The 24,230-nt window shown below is 35.1% G+C and overlaps 1 protein-coding gene across 1 annotated transcript in view; it reads left to right on the plus strand.

Annotated features, from left to right (window-relative positions):
- Positions 1–24,230, plus strand: part of LOC127987694 (uncharacterized) — a 2,462,016-nt gene that overhangs the window by 911,762 nt on the left and 1,526,024 nt on the right. Inside the window, exons 81-85 of the mRNA XM_052590053.1 lie at positions 10,361–10,531; positions 13,408–13,581; positions 15,454–15,627; positions 22,292–22,453; positions 23,088–23,261. Coding sequence (XP_052446013.1) covers positions 10,361–10,531; positions 13,408–13,581; positions 15,454–15,627; positions 22,292–22,453; positions 23,088–23,261 — 855 coding nt within the window. The remainder of the gene's footprint in view (positions 1–10,360; positions 10,532–13,407; positions 13,582–15,453; positions 15,628–22,291; positions 22,454–23,087; positions 23,262–24,230) is intronic.

Raw genomic sequence — 24,230 nt, forward strand, 5'->3', positions numbered from 1 at the left:
TGCATATAGTATGCGAAGTCCCTTATAAGAACTGACCATTGTTTTTTTTTCTACTTGTTAGAAATGGGATCTTTAAAGACTTGTAAAGTGTAATATTATCCTATATCTCTAAAAGTGTCCAGTAAAATGGTTTTATGTGAGGTATGGATATAGTATGGGATGTCTTCTTTAAGAACTGACCTTTAATTGCTTCTTTCTCATCATAAAAAAGTGTCTTCTAAATCAATGAATGTCCCATATCTCGTTTTCTACTAATAATTGTAATGCTTTGAAAGGCTGAAAATTATAGTAATACAGAGGAGTCAAGGAAAACAATAAGTTACACGAATATTAGAGCAGATGGGCGAAAAAGGTCGTCATAGATCAAATCTGAACGTATAGATGAAAAGCGCTCTGAAAGCGCGTTCCCTCTCTGTTGTTCCTGCTATTGCCGTAATTATAGTAATACACGCGCATATAAATTTCACTCGCGGCTGGCTTGACGGTGTTTTTCTGAAGTGCGGCTGGCTTGACCGCAGTTTGAGTGTGACGTCACCGCTTCCGTGTCCAAACGCTCGATCAGAAATCACGATAGTTTGTTTTCCATCTACCGGTTGAGACTTACAACAAACATTTGGCCCAATATATTGCTTTAGTATAACTAAAACAACAGACAGACTGAATAAAATCAGTGTCTGACAGCACAAAGCAGCATCTATTAATCATAGAAATCAGAGTGTTCTCTTTAATTATTTATAATTAGGCCTAATGAGGCATTCTATCAAAATCATGGAAGCTAAAGTAATAAAATACTTTAAAACAAGGAATAAAAACTAATACTAACGCAATTATAAAACATTAAAGGAATAGTTTACCTAAAAATGAAAATTCTGTCATCATTTATGATTTATGATTTTTGCCATTCCTTAGTATTTTTTATCTACTATGGAAGTCATTGGGAACCACCAACTGTTTGATTACCAGCAGTCTTCTAAATATCTTCTTAACTAACTTCTTCCACACAAGCAGCGTGCATGTGATAGGATAACACTGAATGTGCTGCTTTAGCAAATCATGATGCTGTTCAATGTTTCTTAAAGTAGATCTTCACTTAATAGCATGAAGAGCATTGACTTGGACTGTACATTGATATTGATTTAATCTCTCTCTGATACAGAAACCCTGTGTGAGTTATTGTTTTCATGTTTAAAATACGAACAAGAATGCAAATTTCCCTGAATATCCAAACGATGGTGAATGCGACATACATTTTTACAACAGTTCAACAAAAAAAGATTATATTGAGTGAACAATGCACGTTAAATTTACCTTACATTTTAAAACGAATATTGTCATGTTTGTTATATTTTGCAATGAAATGACACTAGTTCCAACTAAATCTGTATTATCTGGTGTGCATCTCCAAGCAAGTGATGTTTAGTGAATGTATCTGCGTCTTTATTGATTAATAACTACAGCATTAGCTTTGTCACTGAATGAATGAATGATGCCCGGCTCATGAAGACAGTGATTTGCCGTCACCTATTGTCTGTTTTATTTTTAAGTTCACAAGTAGGCTATTGTCGATTTGCCATATTTTATTGCTTTATTGATTATATTAATAATACAATTAATGGAATGTTAAGAATATCACATAAAACATGACATAAGATATAATTAATAAGGATAGAAAATATTTGTCTCTATAAAGGCTATATATACACCTGTAAATCAATTTAAGGTGCAGATGTTGTCCTTTAATAGTAAAGGTGTGACTGTGGTCTAAGTGGAAGAGAAGGGCTACACAGAACAATGTTAAATGTTACATCACTGTAAGACGTTTGAGAATCACTGTGCTAAGACATGCGTGACATCAAAATACACGACGTTGAATTTGAGAACTATACGTTTATTGATTTTATTTGTTTAAAGGTAATTAATTTGTATAGTGAATTAGTCCACACTCCAGATCAGTGGGTAATGCACCGAACACTGTTTGCTAACCGCTAATAAAAACAAAAGAAGAAGAATATATGACCTCACAGAGGACAAAGCAGGATTATTGGTCACATTAAAATCATTAGGAATTGAATGTGGGATGTATAATTGAGTTTTAGATGTGTTTTATTTAACAGGAAAATACAAGTGAGGAGTAGGTGAAGTATATTCCAGACTCCACAAGGACGTGTATGTAGTCCTTTACTATTCAACATAATGATTAATGACATTTTCTCTCAGGTTGAACAAAATGTAGGAACATCTTTGTATGCAGATGATGGATCAGAGGTCGAAAAATATCATGTCAATAAGAAAATACTCGCTCCATTATTTGAAATTGAAAAATGGACCAATAAATGTGGATTTAAATGATCTGTCGCAAAATCACAGGTTATTTGTTTTTCAGAGAGACATAAAATCTCACCCTTTCCTTGAATCTGTGTAGACAACACCTGGAGCAAGCAAAGCTATTAGGTTTCTTGTGGATTGGTTTGTTAAAATACTAATGTGGAAAGTTATGGATGTATAGCTTACATGTCAGCAGCAGAATCAAACCTCAAAGAATTAGATGTAGTACAAGCTCAGGCCTTGAGAATCTGTAGCGGGGCATTCAGATCATCTCCGCTATCATCAGTAAAGGAGGAAATGTCATTAAGAATTAGAAGAGTAAAATTAATGATGGCATACTGGGTCAATGTCCAAGGACGAAATTATACACATCCTGTCAAAAGTGTATTTAAAGAATTCAGGGAACGTAATGAAACCAATTTGACTAGTTTTGGGTGGATAGGTGATACTAAAGCAAGAAATATAGGATAACATCAATTACAGTACAGTAATACAGTCTCAGTTTCCTCTATTCCTCCCTGGTTATTCTCCTTGCCTACTGTTAACCTCAGTCTCCAGCAGGAACTGAAAGACAATTCTAATCAACTCCCGAAACATTTCCCAGAATCAGTGTCTTTATTTACAGATTGATCCAAAGATCCTGACTGAGCGACAACCTCCCGCTCTCAGTCCCATAGACTCCCCATGTTAAAATGCCCAACTTTACAGAAAAAAAACATGTTTACAGCCTGGTGTAAAAAATAATTTTGGTCTAAGTAGATAATTTTGCCCTTCATGACAACTGTGAGGGGGTGAATTGTTTTATAACTTATCCATTTAAATTCTATTAAGACTTAAAGTACTGCATAATTAAGGGTGTGGCCACTTGAGTGACAGGTGAATTGCCGCTGCTGACACTGCCGTCGCGCTAGGTGGGCGTGGCTTCATTTTTGATTGTCGCGCTGCCAAGATGGCGACGGCGCGCTCTGCACACTTTAGGCTTCAAAAACACACTTCAGGAGTCTACAGGTGACGTCACGGACTCTACGTCCATATTTTTATACAGTCTATAGTCCCATCAGATATCACGAGAAAACAACAAAAGTTGCTCATATACACTCACAATGTGATATAATACTACCAAAAAAATAAAATCATATCCTTCAACAACATACCGAAATCACAGATAGCCAGACAATGAAAATATAAATAAATATAAAAATGATTTGTATTTGGGACACTGTGAGCACGGAGACTGAGTTTGAAAAGATGCATTTGTTTGTAACTCACTTTATTTTATATAGTGTGTTTTGTTGCTGTGGCTGCTAACTGAACATATTTCTTGATCTCATTAACCTCATCATCTCCAGGTCACACTGAACAGCAGATTGTTGTCTCAAGCCAGTGCTGATCAATGACAGTTTAGCTGCAGTCTGTCAGAGAAGAGAGGAAAGATGAGTCTCTCACAGAAACAGAGGTAAGACTGAGTCTGTTTTCAGACAATGATTTTAAACACTGCTGCACTTTCAGAGGTTTGCTGGAGAAAACTAAACCTTAAAATATTAGAATTTCAGAGCTTCATAACTGCCTAATTTAAAAAAAGCATAAAACACATAAAACACATAAAATACAATAAACCCCACACCTAGATAAGTGTATACAGATTTATTAAACAAATGTGAGTCTGTAAACAAGAATGACTGCTGTCTTTAAAACTCTGCAGATGTTTCTGTGAAGGACTAGAGATAATGTGTGTCAATATAAAACACAGATGAAGCTCCTGTAGAAAAGTTTCTCTTCTCTCTTTGTGTCATTAGTGTAAGATCAGGCTCACATGTGTCTGTGAAGAGTGACTGGTCAAAGGATGATGACATGCCGACCTTCAGTGAGAAAAAAACATCTATCAAAAGGTATTTATTATCTTTGACACTATAATGTTGTACTGGCTTATTTCTCCACTAAGATGCTTGTGATAGAAATGAATGAAACAAAACAATAAATGACTGATTTCCTCTTTATTGAGCTCAGTCTGGAGCTTCTTTCCAGTAACACAATCACACAAGCAGATACAAGGAGGTATAAATTAACCATGGAAAATAGATCATGCAGTAAAACATGAATATGTCTTTCCATCTATCCATAGTCATAGATGGACAAATGCTTGTCTATACTGTGCTTCATTACCATCCTCAACAGTGAAGCTCTTTAAATGAGACTGAAGGAGCTCCTGTAGTAAAGTGTTTTGTTCTTTGTGTCATTAGTGTAAGATCAGACTCACATGTGTCCAGCTCTGTGTCTGTGAAGAGTGACCAGTCAAAGGGTAGAGTACCAAACTTCAGTGAAGAAACAACATCACGAACCGAACGGTATTTGATCTGTTTCTTATTTTTGTTTACACACAGACTGAGTCAGAAAGTGTATCAGTGAATAATTATCATAAAACCTATAGTCCATAAATGTATCAGTTATTGTATATCTCTTTGCTAAAATGTTTACCAGATAAAAGTATTTTGATTCATTTTATTTTCTATCAGGCTTCAGTATGAAACATTAGATCTGGATTTACAGTCTCACAGGAAACACAAGAATTTTACAGACAGTCTCCTGCAGATCTTCCAGGTAATAAAACACATTTTCAAGAATATTTAATAATTATAATAAACAAATATGTTATTGAATAAGAGTGTGACAGAACTTTTATTTCTAATTTTCCTTTTTAAGAACCCACCAAATAAGAATGAAAGCCTATTTTTATTCATATGTGCAGCAAATTAATATTTGTCTCAACTTGATTTTTGATGAATATTTTTAATAACTGAATAAATAATTTTTTACCAAATATAGATTTTTTTTTCTGTTAACTCTTGTCTTTGTAGGATCTTGAGAGCAAAATAATGAAATTTCTAAAGAAAGAACTGGACATGTTTAAGAAAATATTACAAAAAGAGGACATGCAATACTTTGTGAAGGACTTTAATGAGAACAGATGCAGTATGAAAGAAGCAGCTCTTGATCTCACGCTCTACTTCCTGAGAGAGATGAAGCAAGATGAAGCTGCTGATACTCTAGAAGGTAAGAGACTCATAATCATCTGTCAGATTGTCATTTATAAATGTAGAGAGAAAATAAGATTAAACAATATCTGTATTTTTGTTTCTGTTTAGATGAGCTGATCTTCATTCATCAGCTAAAGTGTAGCCTAAAGAAGAAGTATCAATGTGTGTTTGAAGGAATTGCAAAGCAAGGTGACTCTACACTTCTGAAGAACATCTACACAGATCTCTATATCACTCAGGGTTGTAGTGAACAGGTCAATACTGAACATGAGGTGAGACAGATTGAAGTTGCTTCCAGACGTCATGAATCACAGGAGATACAGGTTGAGTGCAAACATTTGTTTGAAGCACCTGAACAAGACAAGCAGATCAGAACTGTACTGACAAAAGGAGTTGCTGGCATCGGAAAATCAGTCTCTGTGCAGAAGTTTGTTCTGGATTGGGCCGAAGGAAAAGAAAATCAAGATATCAGCTTCATATTTCCTCTTCCATTTAGAGAGATGAACTTAAAGGAGCAAGAAAAACTAAGTTTGATGGACCTTATAACTCACTTTTTCCCAGAGACAAAAGGACTGAACCTCACAAGAAGAAATCAATTCAAAGTCTTGTTCATTCTTGATGGTTTGGATGAATGTCGTCTTCCTGTAAACTTTAAGTATACTGAGACGTGGTCTGATGTTTCATCACCAGCCTCTCTGGATGTTCTCCTGACGAACCTCATCAAGGGAAATCTGCTTCCTTCTGCTCTCATCTGGATCACCAGCAGACCAGCAGGTGCCAGTAAGATTCCTCCTGACTGTATCGACCGGCTGACAGAGATACGAGGATTCAATGATGCACAAAAGGAGGAGTACTTCAGAAAAAGATTCACGGATGAGAATCAGGCCAAAGAAATCATTGATCATGTTAAACAATCAAAGAGTCTCTTTATCATGTGCCACATCCCAGTCTTCTGCTGGATTTCAGCCACTGTTCTCCAGAACATTTTAGAGGAGAAAATAAATAATGTTGTGAAAAACAATCAGGGTGATGATGCCTCCAAAACACAGCAGGAGTCAAATACTGAAGACACTCCTAAGACTCTGACACAAATGTACACACACTTCCTCAGATTTCAGATCCAGCAGAGCAGACGAAAGTATAATGGAGAACATACACCAGATGTTTCCTGGGATAAAGATGCCATCTTTTCATTGGGGAAACTGGCGTTTGATCAGCTGGAAAGAAACAATGTGATCTTCTATGACACAGATCTGGAAGCCTGTGGTATTGACGTCTATAAGGCATCAGTGTACTCAGGCATGTGTACCCAGATCTTTAAGGAGGAAACAGGGATCACTCTTGGTACCATGTACTGCTTCGTCCACTTGAGCATTCAAGAGTTTATTGCAGCCCTTTATGCACATCTGTTTCTAGACATCAAAAATAAATATGTGTTTGATCAAGACTCTACAGAACAGAAAAACAAAAATTTCCTTCAGATCCTTCTTGGACAATCAAAAAAAAACATGATTTATTTGCTCAAGACTGCAGTGGACAAGGCACTAGAGAGTGAAAATGGACACCTGGATCTTTTTCTTCGCTTCCTCCTTGGTTTGTCACTCCAGTCCAATCAGAGACTCTTACAGGGTCTCTTGACACTGGAAAATAGAAATGAGCAGAGCAAAAAGGAAATAGTTCAGTACATCAAGCAGAAATTAGAGTCTAATCTGTCTCCAGAGAGATCCATCAATCTGTTCTACTGTCTGAATGAACTGAACGACCAAACTCTGGTGAAAGACATTCAGACCCACCTTAGCAAAGGAAGTCTCTCATCTGCTGATCTTTCACCTGCCCAGTGGTCTGCTTTGGTCTTTGTGTTGTTGACATCAGAGGAGGAGCTGGAGGAGTTTGAGCTTCAGAAATTCAAGAAATCAGACGTGTGTCTCATTAGATTATCAGCAGTCATCAAAACCTGCAAAAGAGCTCTGTAAGTTATTTAATATATCTTGTCATGTTTTGTTCTCATCTTAAAATTACATGAATCTACATTGATACATAGCAGGCTTGGACACCACTATTTATAGTGATAATTAACCATACACCAGTTATAAGTAGGGGTGAGAATCACCAGAGGCCTCACAATACGATATTATCACGATACTTGTGTCAATATATTGAGATATTCTGAGATTATATTGTGATATTTATATTGTGATATGTCAGTTCTTGAAAGTAAATTACTGTTAAATTTAAATTAAATAAAAAATGCAGTCTTATATCTAGGGATGCACCAATATGAAAATTCTGGGCTGAAACGGAAACCAAAAATTCTGGATGCACTTGGTTGAAAACCAAAAATGCTTTGTAATGATTATTTATTAATTTATGAAATAATAGACATTTATTTTGTAAGACTTTTTAAATTTAACTCAATTTTAATGATACTGAATTAAAAAAAACACAAACTAATATAATAACCGCACTTTTCCTGAAAACAGCACAATAAACCTGGACAGAATTTATGTTAATATTGGTAATTTTACAATAAGGTTCACAAGGTTACATACTTTAGTTTGCAATCTAAGAATTTATTAATCTTATTTCAAGGGTTAGTTCAGCCAAAAATGAGAAATTGCCTCCATTGAAAATGTATAAATACGATATACTGCCCATGTCCAGAAAGGTAATAAAACATCATCAAAGTCCATGTTACATCATAGGGTCAGTTAAAATTTGTTGAAGCATCGAAAACAGGTTTTGATCCAAAAATAACAAAAATTATGACTTTATTCAGCATCGTCATCTCTTCCGGGTCTATTGTGAGCGCGACTGCTGTGACTGTTGACGTACAGTGTGAAGTCGTAATATTTGTTATTTTATAATTTTATAATTTTCATTTTTGCCTGAAATAACCCTTTCATATTAATTTCAACATTTACTAATTCATTATTAAAATCAACAGTTGTGCTAGTTAACAGTTAATGCACTCTTAATAAACATGAACTAACAATGAACAACTGTATTCTCCTTAACTAAATTTAAGAAAGACTAATAGATACTAATAGATGTATTGTTCATTGTTTGTTTGTGTTAAACATTAATGGAACCTTATTGTAAACTGTTACCTTAATATTAAATATCAATAAATACTTTTTTTATCCACTTCAATGTAACAGAATCAGTTATAAGTTGTTGGATTTATTAATTTAATTTTTTTTGGACTATCTAAATAATTATAGTCCTACAAAGTTATTATTATCAGATCACAGCGTACAGTTATACCATGTTACAGCACAGTAGCGCTACTGAAAACAGGAGCAAGATATTTTGCCATTTTTCTCTTCGATAATTTGCAGATGTAGGTGCATACCTACACTGAACAAAATTATAAATGCAACACTTGTTTTCGCCCCAATTTTTCATGAGTTGAACTCAAAGATCTAAGACTTTTTCTATGTACACAAAAGACCTATTTCTCTTAAATATTGTTCACAAATCTGTCTTAATCTGTGTTAGTGAGCAATTCTCTTTCTATTTGCTGAGATGATCCATCCACCTCACAGGTGTGGCATATCAAGATGCTGATTTGACAGCATGAGTAGCCTTTAGCCCCTTTAACACTGTGATTCCAGCAAATACACAGGTAATGTTTCCCGGCAATTGTTTCCGGGTCGCTAGATTTTGCACTTTCACACCACCAGTGATTACCTGGAATATGTGCGTGCGTTCACACACAACCCTTAAAGGCCCCGTAAAGACATGTGACATCAGGGTGTGACGTGTAATGTGCGAGTCGAAAACGCTAGGCAGGTTAACTTTCACTTAAGATGACGAACGATCTCAGCTTCAGCCCAGAAAGTGAGGAACTAACTGATCTCTGCTTCATTACAATTTGCACATTTTTTTAGTAGCGAACATTGATCTGCCTTCAAAACACCCGGTAAAAGAGTCACGTGATATCATGCGTCATCACTACGACACACCCTTACGGCATTAGTTCTGACTTTTGTTCACACAGAGTTCGTTCCGGGACTGAACCCGGCAATGTTACTAGATCCCTAACCCTGGATCAGTCCCGGGATGTGTTTGCGTTCAAACAGAAGGCGACCCGGCAATTTACTGGGTCCAATGTTCATTGTGAAAGGGGCTTTAGGCTGGCCACTATAAAAGGCCACTCTAAAATGTGCAGTTTACTGTATTGATGGTTCGAGGGGGGTGTCCGAAAACCAGTCAGTATCTGGTGTGACCACCATTTGCCTCACTACACATCTCCATTTGATAACTTTCCGCGATCCCGTCATCTTTATTTCAGAAGGTGACCCAGCTGACTTCACCAGAAAAAAAAACTCAACCCTAGCATCTAGTTGATTGTGAAGAAATTGATTTTATAATTCTACCAAATAGTATACTAAAAGATCCGTATTGCTGCGGAAAACATTGCGATATTATACCGTATCGTTTTTCCCCCCACCCCTATTTATAAGTATATATCTCTTTTAGGGGTAAAGTCAAAACAATTTCTTGAACTTCTTTTTCTTTAAAAACTGCAGTCCATTGCAGTGCAATGCTGTTTTATTAGATTTACATGAGTTTTATGTAAAAATATCTGTTTTCAGCAAATAAGCTGTTTAGTTATCTACAGAAGAAGCACATCATGTTATTATAAAACACATTGTTCCTTAGTTGTTTATACTCCAATATTCAGTTCAATTTCTACAACTTCTGCTATAAAGGAGATATAGTCTTGCATAACCTCAATGCATAAATGATTAACCTCCAGATTCTCCACCTCAAGACACTCATCAAGATAATAGAGCAGCACTTTTAAATATATAACTCATTGCCATTAATGATATAAACATATTATACATTTACATATTTTATAAAGTTTTATTTGAATCAATTTGAATCAATACAATTCTGATATATATGCAGTGTATTGGTATAAATTATTTTTTTGTATTTAACGAATGTATTACATGTATCTAACTCTGTGATTTGATTTATTTCTCTTGTAGGCTAAATGATTGTGGCTTAACAGACAAAAGCTGTCCAGCTCTGGCTTCAGTTCTTGGATCAGATACCAATCTGAAAGAGCTGAACATGAACAATAATAATCTGCAGGATTCCGGAGTGAAGCTACTCTGCACTGGCCTGGAGAATATAAACTGCAAATTAGAGATACTGAGGTAAATTTTGTGACAATCATCAGTGTTTTGTTCATTTAAATTTTGAAAATTTGCAGGCTTTAAACCTCTGGAGTCTAAGGGTATTTTTGGGGCCTGGAGAAGTTTTGTCATGCCCTGACATTTGTGCTTTTTTCAGTTTCTTATAAATATCTAAATGGGTAAATTCTAATCTCACTGTAATCAGCACAAACTGGGCTATAATAATATGTGAAATGCATGTATGTACATGATTGTATTTTTGAGAAAAAAAAATGTTATACGTGGTAAGTGAAAAACTAAAAATTTTAAAACACTTGAATAAGGCCATAAAACGCATAAAGAACAATGGTTCCCGGGACTTTTGAGAACTGGAGCTTGTAGCCTAGAATTTTTCTTTCTAAATTATGTGAAAATCATCTTGTTTACTCACTTACAGAAAACCATATATTGATTTAAATTTTCTAAGACACTTTTTGTTGGTAAAAGTCATATGCGAGTAGGCGTCAACTATCATGAATATCATTGTGATTTACACCTGAGAAGACAAAGGCCTGCATAATGAGCTCCATAATGAGCCTTTAAGTCAGCTGTGTCACTGAGAGGGAGGAGTTACAAGAAAGAATGTGAGGACAAAATAAATGTATATAATTGTATATTTGTAGTTTATTTAGAATATATTTAATTATACCACAAAATAATTTAATATCCACTTGGGGGAGCAGTTAAACAGTTTATTAGGAACAATCAAAGCTGACTTTCAAACTGAATTTTTTTTGCATCATTACTCCAGTCACACAATCCTTCAGAAATCCTTTTAACAATTTTTTTTTTTTGTAGAAAATAAGAGTGTTATTATTATTATCATTATTATTATTATTATTATCATTATTATTATTATTAATGTTGAAAAGAGCTGAGAATATTTTTCAGGTTTTTTAGGGGGAATAAATTGAAAGAACAGCATTGTTTTTACATTTGTTACAGTTATCTTTATTTGTTAAATTTATATTATTTACATCAAGCTTTTGAATGGTATAGTATTGTATATTGTTATTGAAACTTCATAATATTTCACTTGATTATACATTTAGTCAGGAATTATAGTTTGCAAAAAGTCTTTGGAAAAAGTCTAACTAGTAAAATGTTTACACATGTGAAAACTAGTACAAGTATATAAATAAATAAAAAGAGACTTACTCATGTTTATGATCTCTGCTAGTGCTTCATTCTTTTTTTCTGAGGAAATCCATTTTTCAAATCCTCAACCACATCACATCTTTTTGGGGTGAATTATGTGTTATTCCTCTCATTGTGAAGCAAACAGTAAAATAAAAAACTTGAAGAACAGTCTCGCTGCGTTTTCTTCTGTTATGGGCATATTCAAGCCGCGCGCTTCAGTTTGAATCTGAATAGCGCGTTCAGCGCGGGGGCGTGGTCACATTAGATTTAATGAGGGAGACGTGAAAAACAGACATCGCATTGTTTTCATATGGATTACTTTATCACAGAATATTTGTTTTTGGCAGCACTTGTTTAGTTTAAAAGTAATGACATGTCAAGCTTTCTATAGATATCTCTCTCATGTCTCTTCGTTGAGTATTCCCTGAGTTACAGTTCATTTTAATGATGTGTTTGTCAGTTGAAGATCAGCGCAGACAAAGGCTGCAGACAAGCACACCTTGAGTGTTATCTTTATTTTATAAGTTCACAAAGTTTTTGTTGTTATTATGTCTGTATCCAAAAAAAAGGAGACCCTTTACACATTCGATTGATGTATTGATCTTATCTGTATGATTAAAACTGAAAGTGTAATTTAAGTTCGTTTCGTGGTTATCAGGAGAAAATGACTCATAACGCGTATACGCGTTAATCGACTCCAGAGGGTTAATTCCAGCATAAACTCTACATTCCAGGGCCCTCATTTATCAGCAGTGCATATTCACAGATGTGTGTGTGATGAGTGCGTAAGAATAGTTTCATGCAAAGTGTGGGATCTTCCAACTTGTACTTTAACATAGGAATGTGTGTAAATATAAGCACAACTCTGAGCATGCTTCAGCAGAGAATCTGTTGCTAGAATGGCAATACTACAAAAAGAAAGTGCTGCTGCGTCTTTCCTGTGTCCTTTAATTGCAAATACTACATTTATAAATTAATAGTTCAAGTTAGATAAGATATTTAGTCTTGTTTATCCCCCCAGGAAACAAGACTAAATATATTTTTGCGTATATAGTAAATGCATCTTGATTATCTAAACTAAAACAAGACAAAAATAATAAGGTATGCCTTTTTTTGCGTGCAGCTGGGAAGTCATTTGAAATGTAGCTTTAGTGTCATGACTGATCTTGCTTTGCTGCAGGATTCTGCAAACCATGCTCTGTGCAGAAAACATGTTTAAAAAGAGCGCACTGATCTGTTTAGTGAGCGCACAGAATTTCTTCTCAGTCGGTACTGCTTTCTTTTTCCACTATTTCGGGTGAGGACATTATACATTCACATGATTTATAATGGGAGGTCTTGTCACTATATTGGAGGCGTTTCTGAATGCAAATGTTTAAGTGTTTAAATGTTTTTTTTTAAGTCTAGATCTAGGCACGATGAGTAGACAGATTACTGGATCTCAATGTTCTGCACGAGTGAATCAGATTGCTGCTCTACTGCAGCATAAACACTGTACACTCAACAAATTGACATATATTTTCAGTGTTACAAGAACATTTTTAAATTCTTGCCGCTGGATGTTTTTGTGTGTTTTGTATAAGAGATTGCTGATTGAAAACATTTATTTTATTTTTGACTTTTGGTAACATCATCACCATCACCAGTATTTGTCAACTGTCACTAAAACATACCGGTAAATATTCAGATTAAAACTGAAGTGTTTTCTCTTTATGCAGTCTGAAGAACAACTGTATCACAGAAGGAGGATGTCATGTTCTGGCTGCAGCTCTAAATTCAAACCCTTCAAATCTGACAGAGCTGGATCTGAGTGAGAATAAACTAGGAAACCCAGGAATGAAGATCATCTTGACTCTGTTTGAAAATGTACAGTGTAGACTGGAAAAGCTGAAGTAAGTATTTTAATAGTATATCCCATTAATTACCCAGACTCTAGTGACCCACCACAGTTTAATAAATGTGAAAATTTTACACTTCTCATTGGGACTGCACAATTAATCAAAATACACTTGAAATTGTGATATGGGTCAGTGGCTATTAACTACAACACAACTCACATAGTCTCCCATTAAATTACATTAACAGTCATTTGGGACAAATGTTAGTGTGTACTGATTTCACTCTCCGCCGGAAGATTGACTGCTTAGTTTTTCCATCAGCTTCATACAAGCTAAACTGATGCCACTTTTTTTTCATTTTTTAAGTGAACTTTTGCCAGTGCACTAGTGATTAGATTCACTGTTGAAGCTTGAACATCAGAATAGAGTACAGATGACACATCCGGTGTGTAACGTCTGTGAGATGTCTGAGTCACAGCGATTGTCTCTGGAGCTGCTGGAGACAAGGCTTTGATTTATACATTTATAAAATATTGACAGATTGATTATTTTTTTTTTTTTAAATTTCAAGAGTTGTGTTCATCAAGATGTCTCAACATGAAGGCCATACTTGTCTAGTATTCTTCTTACATACTGCATTGAAATGGTTTTCCTTCTTTCATCGGGTCATCTTGCAAGTCTTTGGCTGTACATTGCAGGATTTTCTCAGTTGCTCTGATTAAACATTTTATGATATTGTGCTTTTTCTTCAACACCCTCAGAGGTTTTCTGGTACAACACACTTTAAGCTAAGGAATAAGGCTGAGGACTGTATCTCTAGGAACTTTTAATGTCTTGGAAATCTTCATATAGCCTTAGACTTTCTAATTATTTATTCTCTGTAGCAACTCTATAGCATTTGTAAGATCTCTGTTAAGTTTGCAATTTTTGCTACTCAACTTCAGCTCAAGCGTGAGCTAACTTTGGGTTTCTAAAGGCTTAATCTTGCTTTGAGACTATTTTATTTGCCACCATGCAAATAAGTGATAAATTGTGATGAAATTTTTGTCATTAATCACTTACCCCCATGTCGTTCCAAACCCGTAAAAGCTTCGTTCATCTTTGGAACACAATTGAAAATATTTTGGATGAAAACCGGGAGTCTTGTGACTGTCCCAAAGACTGCAAAGTAAAACCGCAATGTTGAATAGGGGTTGAATAATTATGATAAAGCTCTGTTATTAAAATCTTAGAACTCAAAAATATTGCATTATATATTGACTCACTTTTAGTATGACAGTGAACTGTTATAGATGCGATTTTTTATTTGATCCTGGATCTTCAGAAAAGCTTGTATTTGTAAAGTGCTACAATCTCTGAGGGGTTGAGTAATTTTGATTGCAGCTGCAGGTTATAATTGTGGAAAATTAAAACTGCAAAAAATAAAAATTGCATTTGTTGTAGTTTGCGTTCACCAATATATAACTTTACCCAGCTTTACTGTGAAAAGAGTCCACTCAGGTCAAATTCCTATAGTGCATCTTTTTATTTTCTTCACTCTAGGACATGTACTTGTGTGACAATCTGTGTTATAAGGAAGAATAACATCTTAATAACATATGCATGCAATTTATTTATGAAGAATATTTAATTAAAACAGTTTGTATGTCCATCCCTTTCACAGTGTTTCAGAATCAGATGTTATTTATTTCTGAAATGAAATAACACCGTAAACTCAACACACTGACATATGTTTTTTTCCCATTGTTACAAGGACACTTTTTAATTCTTGCTTTATGTGTCTTGTATAAGAGATTGCTGACTGAAAAAACCATATGTGACTTTTTTTATATGACTATCATCATCATCACCAGTATATGTCATCTGTCAGCTAAAACATACTAGTAAATATTCAGATTAAAACTGAAGTGTTTTCTCTTTATGCAGTCTGAAGAACAACTGTATCACAGAAGGAGGTTGTCATGTTCTGGCTGCAGCTCTAAATTCAAACCCTTCAAATCTGACAGAGCTGGATCTGAGTGAGAATAAACTAGGAAATACAGGAATGAAGATCATCTTGACTCTGTTTGAAAATGTACAGTGTAGACTGGAAAAGCTGAAGTAAGTATTTTAAGTTTATCTCATTAATTATCCAGAGTCTAGTGACCCACCACAGTTTCATAGATTTGAAAATATTTTAAACTTATCAGGACTGCACAATTAATCTAAATATGCTTGACATTGTGATGCCAGTTATTGTGGTCACAAAAGGCTGCATTTTAATTAAAAACACATGCTTAAGAGCGAAGTGCAATTACATGTGAGCAGATCATGAGTTAGTTTTAATAAATTTGGTTCTTCAACCAGTAACCTCCAAAATTAAGCATCAGCTCACTGGAGAAGAAGCACTGTCTTTAAAATTTATATCTATTGTATTTGATGTGCGTTCAAACACTGGTGGCATCACTCAAAATCTGTCAGTGGCTATTAACTACAACACAACTCGCAAAGTTTCCCATTAAAAAATGTACTGGGGGGCAGTCATGGCCTAACGGTTAGAGAGTTGGACTTGTAACCCAAAGTTTGCAGGTTCAAGTCTAAGGTCCGGCAGGAATTGTCTGTAGGGTGAGTGAATAACCAGCGCTCTCTTCCACCCTCAATACCACGACTGAGATGAGACACCTGAACAAGATCTGAACCCCCAACTGCTCCCTGGGCACTGCTGCATATGCTGCCCAATCCCTGGTTGTCCCCTCTAAAAATATGATTAAACAGCATGATGTGTATTGTAAATAAGTTTTATACTTTAACCTTGTAAGTAGTAAAACAATGCAAACTGGGTATGAATGTGTTTTAAGTTTATAAATGTTTTGAGCCTCCCCCACCTTTGCCTCACAGTGCTTTGATCCAAATGCCTGCTTTCCTCTTTTACATCACCTCAGTGTTGCCGAGTTTGTGGTTTTCATGAGGAACTGGGCTACCTATCACTGTTTCTGTGTATTGAAGTGACACCAATAGCATGATATGAATGTAATTTTTACCGGAGAAACCCCACAGCAAAATGTGTATTTTACCCCCAGAATGAAATTTTTACTGGGGAATTCCCCTTGAAACCTAATTGTGCTAGTAGTGGGTTTTGTTGCAAAAAGCCAGCAACCCAGCAATCCTGCATCATCTACACACACACACACACACACACACACACACCCACACCAGTGAGAGAGAATAAAGTCAACAGTTGTGGAAATCGACTGTCAAGGCTATTTTATTCACTTAAACATCATATGAAGTAATTAATTTCTCTTTAATGCAGATGATGCCAATGTATTTTTCGATTAGTTTGCTATAGGGTTGAGCCCTGGCTTAAAGGTCCCCTTCTTCATGAAGTTCCCATGTTTTAAACTTTAGTTAGTGTGTAATGTTGTTGTTAGAGTATAAATAATATCTGTAAAATTCTAAAGCTCAAAGTTCAATGCCAAGCGAGATATTTTATGGAACAGAATTCGCCTACAAAAAACGACCCGTTTGGACTACATCCCTCTAGTTCCTGCAGTAATGACGTCACTAAAACAATTTTTTTGACTAACCACCGCCCACATGAATTCACAAACGGGGGGCGTGGCCTTGTTGCGCTCCGACGGAGAAGAAGGAAGAGCTGTTTGTGTTTATCGCCATGTCGTTGAAACGCTGTTATTTTCATCTCGGAGTCCAATCATCTTTGTTTGGGCTTCCCAGGGACGCTGTACTTGGAGATTAATGGTTACAATTTATGTTTAACTCGGTTTCCGAAAATTATAATCCACGTGTAATCAATCACCTTTATTTATATAGTGCTTTAAACAAAAAAAAAAAAAAAAACTAAAAAACATGTAAAACTATGTGCAGCACATTTTGCTGAGGACAGCTTGCTGAGGACAACTTCCTCAATCTCAATCAGTTTAATGCCGGATTCGCACAAAGATTATTCCTGAAAGATGGAGAAGTTCCCTCTTTGTCTGGAGAAGGTGTTGTTTATGTACCACAACCGGTAAGTGTACTTTATTAAGTTGGTTCGTTTAACAGTTTCTGTAACTTGTTACACAAAGGGCAACGCTGTTTAGCTTTGTTAACTTGATGTTAGGGCTGTGCAAAAAAACGAATGCGCTCTTCATGCGCATCTCATCAGTAAAAACGCTCCTGTGACTATAAATACATCTCACAGGAACCGCTGGCCCAATCAGAACTCGTTACGTATTTCTGAAGGAGGGACTTTATAGAACAAGGAAGTCATCAGCACATTTATATGACAGCGGTATACAGATAGGTGAATTGTGTGAAAAATACTGTTTTTTTTTTTACACGCGAAACATGAACACATGTTATTTTGCACATTGTAAACCCAATCAAAGTTTCAAAAAAGCGCGTAAAACGGGACCTTTAAGCCCAGGGCCCCGGGCTTGGGGTGGGCCCCGATGATGCCGGAAAATATTGTAATTGGATTTTATAATTCGTTGGCTGTCCCTTTAAAATTATGCTTTATCGCGTTGCTTTGAATGCACTTGCGGGCGTTGCAAGTCCTGCTCGAGAAGAGTCAGTCAAACCCTCTCACTCAATGAACCCTGCAGTCATCAGTCACAGTGGGCATTAATTGTTTGAAATCCAATAAAATTCATCATTGTCTGAAAGCATTCAGTTATTGGCCTGTATCGAACTCACGTGACATACTTACGTTGAATTCTTTATAAGATAATTGCCGCCTATTCTAATGATGACAATAACTAATAGCTAATCTAATGTGACGTGCCATAAATACGAAAGTGGTTTGCAAAAAAGAAAAACAGCACAAGATAAAGTAGAACATCAGAACAGTTTGTTAAAAAAAAATCCCGAAACTAACATCATATTTTAACGCCATTTACAGGTTGGTTGTGATATACTAGCAGGCTGGCAGCAGTAGCTAGATATGATAGTCTATCAAAATAATTAACTCCTTGATAGTGATACCCAAGTGAAAAAGTACACTTCCATAATGTACTTAAAGTTCTATTTTTTTGTGCACTTTATACTCTTTACTTTCTTTTCTTTATATACTAAAATTCTTCTTTAGTACTTCCTACGATAATCTTAAGAACATCTAAGTATACTCAACTACTATTTTGAGACACCTTGAATATGAACTAAAATGTGTTTTTAATATACTGTCTCTGTATTTAAAAAAAAAAAGTATATTAAAAGCACATTTTAGTTCCTATTCATGGTGTCTTTAAATACATTATGGAAGTGTATACTATAGATTTGGATGTTTTTAATACCACTTATTCACCTAAAATAAAAGGATTTGTGATTAAGAAGAGTGAGTTAAATTGAGAATGATTCCATGAAAAAATGCATTTTTAACAGTCACTTGTTGCCACCTGGTGGGGTATCGTGTAATAGATACAAACGGACTAACAGTAAAAGGGGTGGAACCATAACTTTTCTATGGATGAAGGCAGGGCTCAACCCCGGTCGGGCCAGTGATTCAAATTTTTACTTGCCCAAACAAAATTTTCACTGGCCCCACAACAAAAAATTAATAAAAGTAAAAGACAAGAAAATGGGCCTATAAAATAAGCATAGATATTGTTTTCATTGTCTTTGTTACATTTAACCTCAATAATATAATAGGTTAATGACAGAAAAAGCTACTAGATTAACTTGTATTTTAAATATTGTTAGACAAATAAACAGTAAGTAATAAAATAGTTACAAATAATCAAATTACGAGTAATAGCACAAATAAATACAACAGAAAAAACATAAATGAAATAAATGGTGCTTTTCAAGTTTTTCATGTAGGTTTAAACAAGTGATTTTCAGGTACAGAAGTTGTAATCTAATGTATAACTATAGAATAGATTTTTATTAAAACTTTATTAAAAATTTATCAGTCAAGAGCAGTTACAGATGCATAAAAATGTTTTTAATGTTGAAAATATAAAACGTTAAATACTGTGAAATTATAAAAAAAAAATGAAGACACTTTAAACCTGAAATTAAACCCGCTAGTAGGTGTCAGCGAATCACTGTTAATGAGCAAATCATTGAGATTCAACCGATTCATTCAAGCGGCTGATTCACTGAGGAAGTGTTGCTCAGAGACGCAAAACAATTCTGTGGACTTTGGAACCATTTTCATTGGCGAAATACAGCGAAACAGACGATTTGGTGTCTAAAATGTAAGTCACTTGATATTAAGTTCTTGTTTATTAAACTGTATGCTGAATAAAATCATCACATTTGTAATCATGCTAATATTTGGAGAAAACCAGCATTCTATGTGTAATATTGGTTAACATGGATATTAAATTATATAAATATGAAATATATACAGGGGCATATTTGAATTCTGAGGCATTAAGACTAAATCACATGCACAAGTCTAACCTACTAGACTACGTCACGTAGTGCATGCGTGCACAGAATGGGTGTGTTTTTGCATACTCGATAATATCAGATCGTTAAATCAACAATTGCGATATCATAGACTACATATAACGCACACCCTACAGCAGGCAGTCCTTATTGTCGAGCCCTGGAAGGGCCCCTCAAGAGGTAAAGCCCAGGCGCCCCTTATAGTCTTAATGCGGCCCTGTGTATAATAATAATGTAATAATCAAAGATGCCATTTGAAGCTAAATGCAGACGTTTAAATGGACTAACTATGGATGAAACCTTCTGTGATTACCCTACTTTTAAAGCATAAGTTGCATTTTTAACAATAGGTCTATATAATAATATTAATAATATTAATTAATATTAATAATATAAATAATATTTTAATTTTAATTTAATTTAATTTAATTTATAATATTCACATAGGGGACATTGTATTAGACTTGCAGTTAAAGAATGAAATACTATTTAAACCAATAACACTTTACATTACATTTAGCCTACCTATTTTATCTCACAGTTCTTCTTGTAAATCCAAGTTTATATCTCCTAAGTTCAGACTTTATAACTTGGTTTACCTAAACAACTGTGAGTTTGGTAATTCTGAGAAAGAAAAAAGAAAAAAAGCCAGGGGCCTCATGTATAAAACTTTCTTTAGATTTCATCCTTAAAATGTACTTACGCACAAAGCTAGATTTGGCATACACACAAAAGTTTTCAGATTTATAAAACCATGCGTATGAACATGTTTAACACCGTCAAAGGTACAAGACTTTATAGGAAAATATGACATGCTTACTAAAAGTGCTATTTGTATAGTACTTTACATTGCTAAAAATCATGCATTGTCTTGGTCTTGTTTTCAAATAAATGCATCAAAATTAATGTAAAAACAAAATTGTATGAAATACTTCTCAGAGAATCTTTTTAGAATAGAGTGGATCTCTTTTCCACTGGCCAAAGCAGTCTATAGTTTTAAACAAATCAAATGTTTTAGGGTATTTAAATATTTATAGTAGAATCAGAAATACGGTGTGTATAAATAATTGTCTGACGTGGCATTACTGACAAAATATAGAAGAAAAAAAACGTGCATATCTTATCATTGGCTTCAGATTCTATCCTTCAGTCACAATGCTATTTTCATTATGTTCTGAAGATCACTGAAGAAGTCAGCCTTCATGTTCTGATGACACATCCGGTGTGTAACGTCTGTAAGATGTCTGAGTCGCAGCGCTTGTCTCTGGAGCTCCCGGAGACAAGGCCTTGATTTGGCTTTTTTAAAGGATTACAGTGGAGTTCAGTACACAGATGTTTGTGAGGAAACAGCTGATCACTTTATCAATTGACAGCCTCTCCAGTAATCTTTAACATGTTTACCACTAAATATTCATTTTGGACTGAGCTATATTTGGAAATAAAAACTAAATAAATGCTGTTTTATAAGAAAGTAATTAAGAATTGTTTTTATTCTGTTTATTTGTATCTCCAAACAAAAAGTCGTAAAACTGAAAGCATTCAATAATTCAGAATAATATTTAATATGAAATGTATTTTAATCTAAGATGTGGTTTTGGTAATTTTATGTCTTAAATCTCTTGATCTATTTCTGATATTTTTGTTGTGGCTAGTAGAAGTTCTGAATTGCAGTTCATTTAAAAGAAATGCTATTTTTTGGTCATAACGTGAATTTGGAAGGTTCGCTAAATTGTACGCTCCTGTAATTTCCATATTTTTTGGCAGATGATGTTAACAGATTTAATCAGATTTGTACAACAAAGTGTTTATAAACCTGTTGTGAACTAAACACAAACATAAGTTCACTGTTCACTTTTCCACTAAAATAAAAGCCTTACATTTGAATGTAAAGAAATTAGGACAGCATTGTAAGTATGGTTTAGGCTTAAGTACTGTACTTTAAAATACAAAATATTGTAATAGCAAATTAAAATAATAATTTCACAGTGTGATTATCATGCAAATCTCATATTGGTGGATAAAAGTGACGTGACATACACCCAAGTATGGTGACCCATACTCAGAATCCATGTTCTGCATTTAACCCATCCAAAGTGCGCGCACACACACACACACACACTGTAAACACACACCCGGAGCAGTGGGCATCATTTATGCTGTGGCGTCCGGGGAGCAGTTGGGGGTTCAGTGCCTTGCTCAAAGGCTCCTCGGTCATGGCATTGCCGGCTTGAGACTCAAACCCACAACCCTAGGGTTAGGAAACAAACTCTCTAACCACTAGGCCACGACTTCCCCACAAAGTATGTGTCAGAAATGGGATTAGTAGCTAAAATTAGTAGCTAAAGCAGCTATTTGTGTAATTGTATATGTTAATTAGTTCTCTCTTCTACAGGTTAAACTGCATCAGTGTTACAGATGAAGGTTGTGCTGCTCTGGCATCAGCGTTTAATTCAAACCTCAGAGAGCTGGATCTGAGCAGGAATCAAATAGGAGACTCTGGAGTGAGAGAAATATCCAGTCTGCTGAGAAATTCACAGACACTACAGATACTCAGGTCTGAATTTGGCTAATCTAAACATGAATCAATGTAAAGCTCCAGCTGGTCTGTAAACTGGTGCTGTGTCACAAGGAATGGGTCAGTAATGTGAAATTTTTGTGTTGGTGTAGATGCATTTATAAAATATTGACAAACAGATTGATTTTTGGAGATGATGGGAAATGTTAATATCCTAATGGTGTAATAAATGTTTTTAATGTGTTTTATTTAGTCTTTCTGAAGACTTTCAGATTGCAGATTCACTGAAGAAGGTTATAATAAAGTTACATAATTTTGTTATTATAAAATCTTATAACTCAAATGTTACATTATATTGACAATATCTCTTTTTTAATATGCATCAGCATTTTTTTATTTTATCCTGGATCTTCAAAAAAGCTTGTATTGGTAAAGTACTGCAGTCTCTGAGGGACTGAGTAATTTTGATTGCAACTGAAGGTTATAATTGTGGGAAATGAAAATGCAAGAATTGTAGTTTATGTTCACCAATATATAACTACCCAGCTTTACTGTGAAAAGAGTCAATTCAGGCAAAGATTTCTGTAGTGCATCTTTTTATTTTCTTCATTCTAGAACATGTACTTGTGTGACAAGCTGTGTTATAATGAAGAATAACATCTCTTTCTAATAGACTTTCAGACTGCAGTATCAGTGAAGAAGGTTATAAAGCTCTGTCTTCAGCTCTGAGATCAAACCCTTCACACCTGATAGAGCTGGATCTCACAGGAAATGATCCTGGAGAATCAGGAGTGAAGCAGCTCAGTGATTTACTACAGGATACAAACTGTCAGCTCAAGACACTGAGGTGAGACCTGATGAAATAATGTTGAATAAATGATACACAGAGTTATTTATATTATATTTTATATTATATTTTTCTAATAATTTAACGGCCTCGAGTCAATTATTTAGCTTATACTGCGGTTGCCAGACCTAAAGACATCAATCAGATGATAGATTTAAAGGGATTCATCTGGTTTTTGTACTTAAATCACTGTTGTGAGTAGGATTATTTCTTCCGCATATCATCCAATGCCTCTTTTGCTGGATCCAAAACATGATTTTAAAGCTGGTAATGGAGGCTTGAGCCTTTGATAGCATTCTAATGCAGTTATTAATGAAGTTATTAAAAAGAGAGGGAGAGAGACAGAGACGCACAGAGAGAGAGAGATAGAGAGGGAGAGAGAGAGAGAGAGCTTGTGTGAATTAGGCTTCCTCTGTGTGTCTCTCAACAGTCTTCTGCAGCAGTGTCTCTAAACAGCTGTTATTACCTCGCTAATGAGAAATCAGGGGTGTGATTCTTCCGGAAAAATGCAGAAATCCGGCTTTTCCGACCTGAAAATGATGCTCTCGTAAATCATGCAAAAAAAATGGGTTGCGATGTGTCGGGTATTGGTAAACATAATGACCGCTCACTGCTGTCAACGTTTTTTTGTGCCTCTGATTCATGTCGTCGTGTCACTCCGCAAGTAGTCGAATCATTTGTCACGATTGAAGTTCTAAGTGTATGCGCACCATTATGAATGTGCACGTGCCCAACCGTCTACTCACATGAACAGCTTCAGTTGACTGACGAAGACAGTGAACACGGATGATTCAGCTAAGCAAATCCAATATATTGTCTTTCATTTGTATATGCAGTTCTAGTAAAATTTAACCAATCTATTGATCACTTTTGTCATGATTCCATAACATTAATGTTAAACGATTCTGAGCTAACTTAGCAAAGTAACGCCATGTTGGTTATGGCTTAACGTTACTTCTAGCTAGAAAG

The sequence above is a fragment of the Carassius gibelio genome, chromosome B22 (assembly GCF_023724105.1).
Source record: "Carassius gibelio isolate Cgi1373 ecotype wild population from Czech Republic chromosome B22, carGib1.2-hapl.c, whole genome shotgun sequence".
In the NCBI taxonomy this organism is placed as follows: domain Eukaryota; kingdom Metazoa; phylum Chordata; class Actinopteri; order Cypriniformes; family Cyprinidae; genus Carassius; species Carassius gibelio.